Source organism: Lepisosteus platostomus, chromosome 1 (genome assembly GCF_059453375.1).
Source record: "Lepisosteus platostomus isolate fLepPlt1 chromosome 1, fLepPlt1.hap1, whole genome shotgun sequence".
In the NCBI taxonomy this organism is placed as follows: domain Eukaryota; kingdom Metazoa; phylum Chordata; class Actinopteri; order Semionotiformes; family Lepisosteidae; genus Lepisosteus; species Lepisosteus platostomus.
The window spans coordinates 37544966-37559486 of record NC_142611.1 but is presented as its reverse complement, the minus strand read 5'-3'; the positions used below and the strand labels follow the sequence as shown (position 1 = coordinate 37559486).

Genomic DNA, 14521 nt, shown 5'->3' with positions numbered 1-14521 from the left:
CCATTGCAGCGGAATTTGCATCGTTTGGCAGGGCTATGATTCATACAAGTGGTGGTGGATTTGGAGACAAAATGTATTTACATTGGGTCGCTGTAAGTGGAGCACTAATAACCCCAAAGCTCTACTTATTATTTTACAAGAGAATGCACCTGACAAGCTGGACAGTATGCTTCTCAAAGCGCTTTACAGGATAACAACAACAATAACAACAACAATTTACAAGTTCTGGGAGAAAAATATGATCAATATTAATAATAATAATAATAAACTTTATTTTATATAGCGCATTTAAAGGTGGCTCCTCAAAGCGCTTGACAGGATAACAACCGGTGAAACAACAGTGGCTGGGGGTTGAAAATACCTGTGAAACTGGTTTGTTCACAATGTACTGTAGACACAGAGTGTTACACCAACGCATTAGCATGTTAAATCGATTCCATTGAGGAGCCGGGAGCGATAATTGTTTTGTTCCTTGATTTTCTGATCTGCAAGGCCATTTGGCTGCAGCGAATGTGAATTCTGTCTGGCATTACCAGATTGTGAAAAAATAAAAGTATTTTAATCAAGATTCCCTTATAAAATTAACGTGAAACAAAACAAAAACTGAAAATAAGATACAATCTACAGACATTCACAACATAATTATATCTTAAAAATTTACATATATTGTTAAATTATTACTTTAAATATATACTTTAAGTTACTGAAACAGCCAATTAATAAAATTGTTGCAATTTTGTACTTGTTTGGAGGTGGGGATATTCTGACAACAATTGATTTAAAGACAATCTGTCAAAGTTCAATGAAATACAATATTACGCTGGGTAAACGTTCCGAGGTCAAATTCTTCCGCGATGGGGGCACCTTTAAAGCGGAGACGACAAAAATAATGTTTATTATTAATTTGCTGGACAGAGAGGTGAACATTATTATGCAGAATACAAAGATAACGATTTACGTTGCATTGCAAGATTGTGAATCAATAAAAATATTTATTTAAACACGATTTGCGATTCAAATGGAACTCTTAATTTAAATAAAAATAAAATAAATAAAACAGGTTTCGATAGTTAATAACCACTTTTTATATGCGAAACACGGGTGATTTTTCTTCCTCCTGATCAGTTTAGAAATCTGTGTACGCTGTAAGGTTTTTACTTCCTAATTAAACTTTTAAAACATGCATTTCGAATAGAAGCAGCATATGCTGTTTTCTTCCTGCTATGTAGAACAGATCAGCATGTTTTTTTTTCTCCAATCAGAGGGGTGTCAGATGGTGTCAGCCAATCACTATTCTGAAGCCTACCGTAATCTCTGGTATAGGGACACCCCAGAATTCTGTCGCATTTTCATTTTTTAGGAAATTATGAAACGCTTGGTTAAAAGCAATGGAGATTGTCCGTTATAGTGGACATAAAAACAAGAGTTTGCTGCGGTGTTATTGGAAACCCAATTTTAACACAAATCATATCCTAGAAGACACAGAGCAGCGCCAGACCGGGAGAATTCCCGGAGCATTAAAGAAAATGCAGACGAACTAGGGATTGGACAGTTTCCAAGTGCCTGTACAATCGATGGAAATGTTCAAATAAATGTGCAAAAGAAATAAAAAAATAAATTATTCCTTTATCATATTGGCGAGGTAATGTCCTCTCTTTGCTAGTTACCTGTGGCTGTGTTTCTGCGTTGCGTAGCAACGAGTGACTATATTCTCGGGCGGAGAAACGTAAACAGCTTAATTTTCATGTTAAATCATTTTTTTTTATTAAAATTCATTCTATACAGCACTCGCATATTTGGGGACCGTTTAATAAAACTTTGATGCTTAAAATGTTTAGGGAGAAATGGAAGACTGGTGTGTATTTTTTCTTTAAACTACCAAGACCAGCCATATACAGTACAGTTTACATACAGTAATACGTTTATATATTCCTAAATTAATATCGTTTATGACCTTCAGATGCGTTATGCTCCTCTTCTTTTTATGCCCAGCAACTAAAATTCCCCTTTAGTTGTAAAATTCCATATAAATATTCAATACTAAGCGGATTAAAACGTGCACAGTAAAGTGATTAAATGATTAAATCTTTTCACTACCGACCAATGTACCATGAGTTCCCCTGTCGGTCATTTTGTCCAGCCAATCACTTACCGCGGTGGACTGCGGAGGCTTGTGGGTAGATGCATGCGGTACGGGTTTGTACCGTGCATTTTGAATGGCTGCATCTGTAGATATTATTTTAAGAACATTATTTTGTAAGATGTGGGTTCTTGCAGTATGTCCAGTACAGAATTTTGTCAACTTTTCAACTAGATAATGGGCTAGAGTGATTTCTGTCAGCCAACATCCTAGAGTTCCACTTCACAGAGCCTGATATTGATCTAGTACTCATGGACATGAACAAAGACTATTTTTAAAATTGCTTTCAGGTCCAAATATAAAGTATCAATCTATTTCTGCACTGTTTGTAACCTCTTTTTTGTTCAGTGACAGTTAGGCAATGTGTGTTTCTCCAACCAATTTGTACATTTCTACATATTCTTTACCTTGTTGTTTTGTAGAGTTGAACTGGTCAGGTAAAGTGAACACCAAGGACATGGAGCATGAAGTAATTTAAATAGAAATAAGGAGTTTATTGAGTCAAGCACGTCTGGCATATACTGCTCAACAGGCAGTCCCCAATGGGCAAACACTGTTATGACTTAAGCCTCTTAGTAGAACATTGATTGTAAAACTACCCAAATGAGTGCTAAGCAACACACAGTGTATGTGGCCCTGTATTACCACAAGGCAATTATTTAAAGTGCTTTGTTTTAACTAAATTAATCAGTTATGCATATTGTGACTGTTTGCATCTGAGGCAAAACTATGCAAGAGAAACATATCGACAAAATATTTTTAATTACATCAGTCCATACATTTTCTACATTGGCTACATTTTCTATCAGTCCATACATTTTCTACCACTTCAGAGTTGCTAGGGAGCCAGAGCCTATCCCAGCTAGCAACAGGACAGGTTACACTTGGATGGGGCGCCAGTGTAATAGAAACCAGATCACCCAGAGGAAACCCATTTGAACAAAGAAAGACCATATAAACTCTATGTTGTTACCACTCCAGTTCCTGAATTGCAAGGCAGCAGTTTCAACATTATGCCACCACCCGGCCCTAATTACAAAATCATTAAATTAAAAAAGAAGCAGAAAATAAATAGAATATAATTAGTGAAATAAGAGTAGATAAACTGTGACAAAAAATAAGCCAATGCTGGAATAATGAATTAAAAGCACACAAAACTATCCTTTTCTGATAATCAGAAAATAATGTTAATGATGTCTTAATTTGTTGTAACAAATTGAGTAACAAAATTGCTTCCACTTCCCAGAAAGTCTAATTTGTACACAGTGTATATTTTATTTTATATTTTTTATTTACTAGTGCCATTACACTTAGTAGTTTAAGTTTCTATAGTATCAGCTACTGTTCCCACTCTAAAATCAACCTGAAGGTCAAATGATAGGTGTGAATTTATTTGCTAGTTTGAGCTACTCACTCTGACCATGCCAACATGTAAACCATGGATCACAGCTCTTAGTTAGCTCTTTACCTTAAACTTTTTGTGATTTAGTGGCCATTCAGAGAACCCTTCTTTGTCTTTTTTTCCCATTATCCTACATGCAGAATTACCAGTTGCAAAGAAACAAACATTTCTTTTCAACACAGTGTTTCCTTTTATGCCCAGTTTTCAATCTGCACTTTAATCAGTAATAATCACTTTTCATTATGAAACACTTAAGTCGTATAAACTGAACACCAGAGTATCCTACCTGAGTTATTCTGAGCTGCAAATCACACTGTATCTTTTTCATAATTCATCTTGATACTACAGAGACCATACCCTGTCTTCAGGTGTTATAAACCAGGGAACGTAAGACTATATCAATGCTGCTTAGACTCTCACTCTCTATCATTCCTTGCTGCAGACCAATTACCGACTGACTGCCTCACACCCACTGGATGACAGCTATCTAAGTAGATCTGTAGTGTCTCATTTTCTCCCAAATAGGTGGTTTTCAAACAACCTGATTTTTCCATTTTACACTCACCTTTCACTATGAGCAAATGTTTACTTAATGAAAAACATCTAATGTTGTTGAAGATGTTGAACACAACCTGTAAACCTTTAGGGTGTGCCAGTCCACCATTTAAATACTGTTCTGTGACAGGAATGTTTCTGAAAAACAAGAAGGCATTGAGCAGAAAATAAATGGTAGATAAAATAGACCCCCCTGTGTACTAGTTCACCCTAGTTCTCTGGGTTCCTTTGGGGTGCAAAAGCTATAGAAATACAAGGAATTAATAACACAACCATGGACTGGAGGTAGAGTGGCTGAGTAGGTATATCTCTAGACTCATGACTAGTGGGTTTTGGGTTCAAGTCCCATCTTATATGGAACTGACTACCCAATTACAAGCACAGATTCCAGATGGTCACCAACATAGTGCTGAAATATAATATGCTAGTTTTTAGAAAGACAATTGGTTTATTTAATAGCCTCGGGAGATAGAACTTAATAAAAGGATCTCCCCAACACTCTTTCTACGCCATAGGCATCATTGAGCCTCTATTGGATGATAAACTCAAAAACCCTTGGGTGCCCCCATGCCTGTATATTCTGTTCTCTGCAAAGGAACAAGTAATAGGTTTATTCCATGCTGAAAAAAAAGAAGAAAGAGAACACAACGTTTCGGCCGTGGAGCCTTCTTCAGGTGTGAGAGAGACAGGGCAGTAGGCAAAGGTAAAGTAGCGGGAGAACAAAGGTTGGGAGGGAGGAGGAGTGAGAGGCGGGAGCAGGGGACAGAAAGAGAGGCCAATCAAGAGGTGTGAAGTCAGAATGGGTGCAGAGAGGTGTGAAATGAAACTTCAATGAATGGAGAAAATTTAAAAGAACAGTAGTCTGTCATTAAGGGAAGGGAGAATGTGTGATCCTAGCTGCAGAATAATTTTAGTTTCGGTGGTCTTTCTGATGTATGAGTACGGAAAACCGTCTTTGAGAACACAGACGGAGAGATTAGAGTGGTCGTGGCCGTCAGAGGTGAAATGAGAAACAATGGGCTTTGAGAGATCTTTAATCTTCACAGCCCTGACGTGTTCTCTGAAGCGGTCTCCGAGTCTCCTTCCTGTTTCTCCAATGTAGATGGCTGGGCATTTACTGCAAGAGATACAGTAAATAAGGTTGCTGGAGGTACAAGATGCTGTCTGGGTGATCCGGAATTGTCCTGAGGGGCCTTGAATGAGTGTGGTGGTGGCTGTGTACTTGCAGGTGATACAGCAAGCTCTGTTGCAAGGGAAAGTGCCTGGTGTGGATGGTTGTTGAGGGAGGTCAAGGGAGCTGTGAACAAGGAGGTTACGCAGATTAGGTGGTCGGCGATATGAGATGATAGGGCGATCAGAAAAGAGGGCCCCAATGGAGGGATCATCCTGTAGGATGGAAAAGTTGTGGTTAATGGTCCTGGGGATAGGAAGTGTGTTAGGGTGGTAAGGAAGCACCAGCGGAATGCGGTTGTTACGGCGGGAGTTCCTGATCGGGTTGATGGTCGGGGGGTGTTTTTGGCTTGGGCAAGGGCCCTGTCAATCACACTGCTGGGGTATCCTCTGTTGATGAAAAATTAGTACATTTAGAGGGCTTGGTTCTCGAAGTCGATGTCGTCGCTGCATAATCGTTGTAACCTAAGGAACTGTGAAAAAGGAAGAGAGTTTTTAGTGTGGTTGGGGTGAAATGAGCTGTACAGGAGGTAGCTGTGTGAATCCGTGGGTTTGTAATAAACTGAAGTGGACAGTCGGGGGTAGTTGATAGACAAGTGGATGTCTAGAAACGGAAGGTTGGTGGAAGATATGTTAACCGTATATTTGAGGGACGGGTGGAAGTTGGTGAAATGGTGCAGGAAGAATTCAAGCTGATCGTTGGAGCATGTGGCGGCACCGTCGCAGTCATCAATATATCGTTTGTAGAGGTCAGGGACATAGCCAGTGTAGGAAGCGAAGAAGCGTTCTTCTACCCAGCCGACAAAAATGTTGGCATAGCTGGGTCCCATTCTGGTGCCCATGGCAACTCCACTGACCTGTTGGTAAAAAAGATTATTGAAAGAGAATGCGTTCAGTGTGAGGACCAATTCTGCAAGGCGTACCAGGGTGTGGGTGGGTGGATCAAGTACTGTGCGTTTGTCCAGCGTGTGCTTGAGGGCTGTAAGGCCATCATTATGGGGAATGACGGCGTACAGAGATGTGATGTCCATGGTAAAAATGTAGCATTCGGTACCCTGAAACTGGAAATCATTAAAAAGTTGGAGTGCGTGGTTGGTGTCTTTGATGTATGAGGGAAGATCTTCAACCAGCGGTCTCATGAGGCTGTCGAGAAAGGCTGAGATGTAAGTAGTTGGACAGTTACATGCTGATACGATGGGGCGTCCAGGGGTGTCCGGTTTGTGGATTTTGGGGAGGAGGTAAAATTGAGATACCTGTGGATGTTCCATGATGAGCCGGGTTGCCTCCTGGGGGAGCTCATTACTGCTGATAAGAAGAGAAATGGTGGATACCACTTCCTTTTGGTAGTCAGTGGTAGGGTACTGTTGGAGAGGGAGGTAGGCAGAAGTGTCAGTTAGTTGTCTAGAGGCTTCAAAGATATATAGATCCTTACGCCACACCACAACAGCACCTCCTTTGTCCGCTGGTTTGATGACGATATCATCCCTGTTGCAGAGAGACTGGACCGCCTGATTTTCTCCTTGGATGAGGTTAGACCTATGTTTACTGGGTATAGAGAGTGCCTTGGGAGCTTGATTAGTGCATTGGTTGATGAAATAATCAACTGGTGGAAAACGGCCAGAGGAGGGAGTCCAACAGCTCTGTTTGGGATTAATGTTGTTAATGACATCAATAACCGGGTTGTTATCAGCTGCTTGTGAAGAGGAATTGTCGGCAAAATGTGCTTTGAGACGGATACTGCGGTAAAAGTGGTTAAGGTTGACATTGGTCTGGGGGATGTCCAGCTTCCTGGGAACTGGTACAAAACTGAGCCCTTTGCTGAGGAGGGATGGCTCATCCTGTGAAAGGGAAAGGTCAGAAGGTATGGTGACAACAAGGTTAGGGTTGGTGAGGGTGTTCGGGGTGTTGATGGTTTTCTTCTGTAGAAGATGACTGAGTTTTTTGTCCTTCTCTGTAGTGAGAAACTGGTAGAGTTTAGAGTTGAGAGATCTAATGAGGTTAGTTATGAAGGGAAGATAATGTGGAGCTGTCAGCCGTAGAAATTCCTTAGCCTCTTTGATGTTGTTGTCGGAAAGGATAATCTGTTTTTTGAGGGAGAAAATGGTAGAGAGCATTAGTTTCCTAGAAAATTGTTTTAGAAGTCTCTGAGTGTTACTCTGGGTGGTATCAGAGTCAAAAGAAAAGGAATTAAATTTAAGGCGAAATCCTTTAGGGATGATATTATGTCGACGACATCTGTAAAGGAATAGAAGGTGGTTAGAAAGCCTGGTCTTGGAACAGATAGCTGTGAAGAAACGGAATGCTGTTTTAGTGAGAGAAGCGGGCAAGTGGCCCAGGGAGGAAGAGAAGGTATGACGAAGAGATCTAGAAAAAGATTTGGAGGAAGGCATAGTGGGTCGCAGCAGCTGTAGGCGGTAGTAGTTCAGGTGGGTAGCTGCGTCAGCATGCGTAGGCTGCAAAGGAACAAGTAATAGGTTTATTCCATGCTGAAAAAAAGAAGAAAGAGAACACAACGTTTCGGCCGTGGAGCCTTCTTCAGGTGTGACAGAGACAGGGCAGTAGGCAAAGGTAAAGTAGCGGGAGAATAAAGGTTGGGAGGGAGGAGGAGTGAGAGGCGGGACATCTGCCTCTCTGTTGTGTTCTTTCATGATTTTTAGAATTGAAAAAATGCATTTGACAGCTACATGATGTGTATTGATTCTTAAATATTCATGACTCTGATTGCTGAATGTGCAGGTGCATCCTGTACCTGACCATGTTTCATATAGGAACATGTAATAGGTTTATTCCATGCTGAAAAGAGAAGAAAGAAAACACAACGTTTCAGCTGTGGAGCCTTCTTCAGGTGTGAGAAAGACAGGACAGACAGCAAAGATTAAATAGCCTAGGAGAACACAAGCTGGGAGAGTGGAGGTGGTGGGATCAGGGGAGAGGCAGAGAGTTCACTCAGGTGATGTGAAGTGGAGAGAGGTGAAGAGAGCTGTGAAGTCGAAATCTGCAAGTGAATAGAAAAGATTACACAAAAACAAGTCTGTCATTGAGAGAAGGGGGAAGGTGTGAACCAAGTTTCAGGATAATTTTTGTTTGTGATGTCTTTCTGTTACTGGAGTTAAGAAACCTTTCTTGGGGAACGCAGACAAAGAGATCAGTGTGATCATTGCCATCTGAGGTGAAATGAGAAACTATGGGCTTGGATAAATCTTTAATCTTCAGAGCCCTAACATGTTCTCTGAAGCGATCTCCTTCCAGTTTTCCCAACATAGATAGCTGGGCATTTCCTGCAAGAGATACAGTAAATGAGGTTCCTGGAGGTACAGGAGGTCGCCAGGGTGATCCGGAATTGTCCTGTGGGGCCATGAATGAGTGTGGTGAAACACCAAAGGAATGCGGCTGTTAGGCCTTTGGTGCTTCCTTTAGTCTGCGTTCTCAAAGAACTGTTTCTTAACTCTCATAGCAGAAGACATCAGAAACAAAAATGATCCTGAAATTTGGTTTACACCTTCCCCCTTCTCTCAATGATAGACTTGTAATCTTCTCCATTCACATGTTGGTTTTGACTTCACACCTCTCTCAACTTCACTCCATCTGAGTGGTCTCTCTGCCTCTCCCCTGCTGCCGCCTCCTCCACTCCCTCAGCTTTTGTTCTCCTATGCTTTAATCTTTGCTGTCTGCCCTGTCTGTTGTGAACACAGCCGAAACGTTGTGTTTTTTTTTCTTCTCTTTTCAGCATAGAATAAACCTGTTACTTGTTCCTTTGTAGCTTACGCATGCTGACACAGCTACCCACCAGAACATGTTTAATATATACAGGCATCTGCTTGATTGAATGTGCATGATGTGTTCTATGTTTTGATTATATATTTTATAATTTGTAAAATGTTGTATGCATGTAAAAAAGAAACAGTTACTAAAGAAGGCTTGGATTTTCCTAACTTAGACTGTGATAACCCATTGAGGACGTTTACACAAACTAAGCACACCCCTCACACCAGGTGCAGTTTACCCAGAAGCCAATGCACCTACTGGAATGTTTTAGACTGTGGGAGGGAATCCATGCAAACTCCATACAGCTAGGGCCCCAGTAATTGAATTCAAGGGAGGCTCTGTAAAGTTGTCCCCCCTGCACATGAAGTTTTCCTCTGCATTAGAAACGCACAATGACACCCACCGCATCCCAAGATACTGGGAGTCTTATTTTTCTAGGTTTTTGCATCACTCTGTGACATTGCTATATTATTATATTATGAATGCTGTGTTATAATTATGATGACACTGTTTACATTTTTAATTTAATATATCCACCGCCCCATGATTTTATTTTAAAGCTATAAATTTAGGTAATTTAAGAAAAATATTTTAATGTGATAGTGAATACATCAAACTTTAAGAAGATGATTGTTACACAAGAAAGTGAAAATGTACATCATTTGTTTGTCATGATTTTATATCAAAATAATTAATACTATGTCTTAATTAGAAGAAACTTGTCCTAATTAGAAGGCAAGAGCCGTGAAGTTGCAGTTCTCATCCCTCGCTGTGAACAGATCTCCGCACTTGGCCCTGGCAATCCCCCCAGTGGCCACTCCACCAACTGCCCGGCACGCTTGCCCCAAGACTCACGGCTCTGGTCGGCCCTGGCGAAGCCCGTCACCAATGCCTCCGCTTCCCGCTCCAGTCTGCTGCGCGCCCTGGACACCCCCCGACCTGCCCTCCGCGAGATGGATTCATTCCCCCTGCCCCACCAACTCCCGCCAGCCAAAATTTAAGGCAACCACCCACCTGCTGCAACCAGTCCAACCCCAGTATGCAGTCCTCTCGGACTGGGGCGAGGTAGAAAAGGTGTTTTACCTTTGCGGCCCCAAACTGCACTGTGAGAGCCCATTTACCAAGGACCTCCATGCACTGTCCTGTCACCGCCCTCAGGCACAGGTTGGTGGGCTCCCATCCTGGAGGTCGGGCTGTCTTGGTGCCCGGCAGGACACTGAGCCGGAGCAGGGTGATGTTTGAGCCAGTATCGACCAGGGCCTGGCAGGGTCTGCCTTCGGTGAGAGAAGGGAGAAACAATCCCTGCTTGTGGCCAATCTGGCCCATTGTATCAAGCAGGGTGTAGCACTCCTCTGGGCTCTCCAGAGGGGAGGTAGCGTTGTTAAAGGGCGGCCTGCCCCCTTTTAGGCCGGCCTGCTCCTGTTTCCCAACAGCATCTGGGTGAAGTGCTTGGTGGGCTAGTTAGGCCCCATCCACGGCAACCAGTGCCAGGGGCTCTCCTGTCTGCCACCAGCATTGGGAAAGCCTCGCCTACAGCAGCCCCGGCGCCTTCACTCCTTTGTCCAAAATGCCTCCGAATGGGTTTTCACCAGCTCAACATAGGTATTCTGCTGGTCCCACAGAACATGTAGCAGAGCCCAGCAGGCCCTCCCTTCGAGAGCCGCAGCGAGGTGGCCTGCAATCTCCCCCTGGGATCAGCTGTTTGCTAAATCCGCCATTTGAAACTGTGCCTTGTAGAGCTGCCAAGGCTGGTGCAAGAGCTGCCGGCTGGTGCAAGAATGGCAGCATGGTGCTTGAGGGGGTCACTCGCCTGCTGGCGAAACCGGCTCTTATCTGAGTCCAGTAGGTGTTGCCGCCAATCGGTGTTCATCCTTCCCGCTTCTGACACCAATGTAGCGAGACAGGGTTGGGGAGGATGCAGACAGGAATTCAGGCTCTCTTAAGAATGGAAACTGCTCTTTATTGCCGGCACATCAGCAAAGACAACGGGAGACCAAGACAGAGTAACCAGGGTGAAACACACTAGGATAACTTGGGGTACAGGTACATAGGTACAGATGCAGCCATTCAAAACAAGCGGGCGAAACCGCATTATTTTGCGGTGTGCTTCTCGTGGTGTAATGCAAGTTACCATATATTCTCGCATAGTACGGCATGTTACCGTAAGAAAAATAATAGTATCCGCAATTTCCGCAAGGTGGAGCTAATAAAGCTCAACCTCTCATGTTTGAGCTGTCACCATCAAAGTCTTTACCGAAGATATTACTAATAGTATTTATAATGAATGACCTTGGACAAGCTGTACACTCAAAGTATTGCCCTGGTCCACATTCTTTTTTCATTGACCGTCTTTGTAAAAGTAACACCACAGCATTTCATTGATCCAATCACACATTTGTTTCCAATCATGCAAAGTACAGTAATTTTTGAGAATCTCCGATTCACCATGCCTTTCACGTGCTCATAAAAGATATTGATTTAGGAACATAAACATATTACTGTATGCAAACTGTACTGTATACAGTATGTCTATGTATATTTAATGCCTTTACTGTGCCAGTTTAAGTATTGAATATTTCTATGGAATTTTACCACTGAAGGGAAATCTTAGTAGCTGAGCATAAAAAGAAAAGGAGCTTAACGCGTGTGAAGGCCATAAACAATATTAATTTTGGAACATAAACATACAGTATTACAGTATGTACACTGTATATGGCCGGTCTCGGTACTTTAAAGAAAAAATACACACCAGCATTCCATTTCTCCCTAAACATTTTAAGCATTGAAGTCTTTAACTAACATGTGAAATAACGTGTATAAAAAGTGGTAGTTTTAAGCTTTTCTGTGAATACGCTCGATACCGGAGCAAACAAGCATACTTTTAGAATTTGATTAATAGGGAATACAATGTGGAATCGCGTATCTAAAGAAATTAATAATGATATAATTATATTCATGTACTACAACACAATAGTACACGCGAAATATACTGTAGTATAAACTGAGTTGCTTTCCATTTAGGATAGTGACCAGGGTCCCTTATCATAAAATGGGATTTCTAACCATTACCAATTCTGAATACTGTAAGTTTTTACTAGAACCTATTAGTCCTACTGTACCAATATAGAAAAGCACATATTAAATTTGGGAAATTTGGTTTCAAAAGTCCTCATATCAACGATGCCTATACTGTTTTCCTCTACAGTATGCTAATCTATTATAGCGCATTTGCCCCGGGCAGCGTTAGAAAGCATCTTGCATTACATTGCTTGAAAAATAATTTTATTTCGAGAGACTGGATAGGTAATTTAAGTGTTTTTTAACTTCCTGAAAAACAAGTAATAATTTAACAATATATGTAAATGTTTTATGATATCTTGTGAATGTCTGTAGAGTGTATCTTATTTTTAGTTTTGTAGCCAAAGGGCCTTGCAGATCAGATCAGATTCCCTTCCCCCCACGAAAAGACAGACAAATGTTTTCACTGATTATTAGTCGCTATTCAGCACGCAGCGAGCAACTCCAATTTCAGATGTAAGCGATAAATACTGTATATTTAGCTGAAAAGCTGTACAACGCAAGAATTTGGTTACTCTAGGAGGTTTCCTGAAAAAGCTACAGGCGTGCCAATTGCAATCGTTTTTATTTTTAAATAAATTTTAGCAAAGTCATGTACCATAAAAGTATGGTAATTAAAAACCATTAATACTTTCGCTTGGGTTTAAATAAAGTTGATGTTTTCTCTTTTGGCTAGACTTGACTATTTAGCCATGAAATATACAATAGATTGTCATTAAACTACCTTATGTTTATTAATCTTCCTTGTTATGCACAGTGGGAATGATAATGTAATGAGAATTAATTTAATCACAGAGTGCTCATAAGCTGATACCCTGGATTCTCTCCAGACACAGCTGTATGAGCTCCACCAGTCAGGACAGGAGGCTCTACTGTACACAGAGAGGGGCGGGAGGGGGGAACAAGCTGCTCAGCAGTGTGGTTGAAGCTGATACCCTGGATTATCTCCAGACACAGCTGTATGAGATCTACCAGTCAGGACAGGAGGCTCTACTGTACACAGAGAGGGGAGGAAGGGGGTAACAAGCTGCCCAGCCGTGTGGAATGCTACAGAACCCTAAACAGACAATACACACTGAATATATGAATATATAGCTGAATATTTGACCAAGATAAGAAACAACAAAAAGAAACAGACCCTGACGAAGTACAGGCTCAGTGATCACAGCCTGGCCATAGAAACTGGGCGACACAGGCAGACCTGGCTGCCAGCAGGGAGAAATAGAGACAGAGGTGCACTTCCTACTGCACTGTGACAGATACTCTGGGATTAGAGAAACATTCTTCCCTAAATTCAGAAATCTAATCCCAGGGTTCCCACACCTGCCAGGATTACAACGGGTCCCAGTCCTACTGGGAGAGGGAGGAGAGGACTCAGTGGAACTGGCAGCCCAGTATGTGATCTCCTGTCACAGCCTGAGAAACAGTGTGCCTGTCTCCCAATAATGCTCCTTCTGTCTACAGTATATGTCAATATTTTATAATATGTCTTTGTTGTAAATGTCTGTAATATGTCTGTAGATTTGATATTACATTTATTTTTTGTTTTGTTTCATGTGAATCTCATTATTTTATTTGCTTTGGCAACACTGATTGTACCCATCGGTCATGCTAATAAAGCACCTTGAATTGAATTGAAATTGAGAGAGGGTGAGCAAGAGAGAGAGAGGGTGAGCGAATGAGCGATAGAGAGAGAGAGAAACACCCAGGGGTGCAGAACCAGGGAACTATTTACATGGAAAATGGGCGATCTCCCCAGACTGTACCCCGTTTCACTGTGGGACAGCTGCACTGGTCAGCGGCCTTCCTATACCACACCCTGACCGCTTCCACTCCTTTCCTGCCCTTCACCGTATACCCCAGCCGGGCTCAATACCACATCAATCAACGCTATTATCAGTTCAGGGAAAGATATTCTGCTCGCAATATGCATGAAGGTGTGGCTTTTAACAGCAATTGTAACAGCTCTTATCCGTTACTAAAGGGTGGAAATATTCCATTGTAACAAGAAAAGGAAGTAGATAGATTACATAGGTTTTTATATAATACATGCATTTAATTTACTATCCTCAGATGGCTGTTTATTCTCATTATGAGAGCTTACTTTGTTTTCCAACTGAATAAATTAATTTTTTCCTCAAATATAACAAAGAGAATTATGTTTAGTGAGAAATGATTTTTTCAAAGAACTGTTTGTTAAAAGAAAAGTCATGGTACTGGCTGGATTTGAACAGCCAACCTCTCACTTACAAGTCCAGCACTTAGACCACAGCATCACGTGAGGAGTGGTGAAACAGCCCTACACATACTATGTCAAGAGACATTGTACAGCGTGTACTATTTTGTTGTAGTACATGAATATAATTATATCGTTATTAATTTCTTTAGATACGCGATTCCATATTATATTC

At 41.6% G+C, this 14521-nt stretch overlaps 1 protein-coding gene across 1 annotated transcript; it reads right to left on the bottom strand.

Moving 5' to 3' along the window:
• Positions 1-4642: 4642 nt before the first annotated feature.
• LOC148677909 (uncharacterized) lies at positions 4643-7818 on the bottom strand. Its single transcript, XM_088617288.1, has 2 exons — positions 5906-7818; positions 4643-4684 (listed from the first exon to the last, which is right to left on the bottom strand). The coding sequence occupies exons 1-2, from the start codon at positions 7655-7657 to the stop codon at positions 4643-4645; spliced, it is 1794 nt and encodes a 597-aa protein (XP_088473414.1). The 5' UTR covers positions 7658-7818.
• Between the last annotated feature and the right edge of the window lie 6703 nt (positions 7819-14521).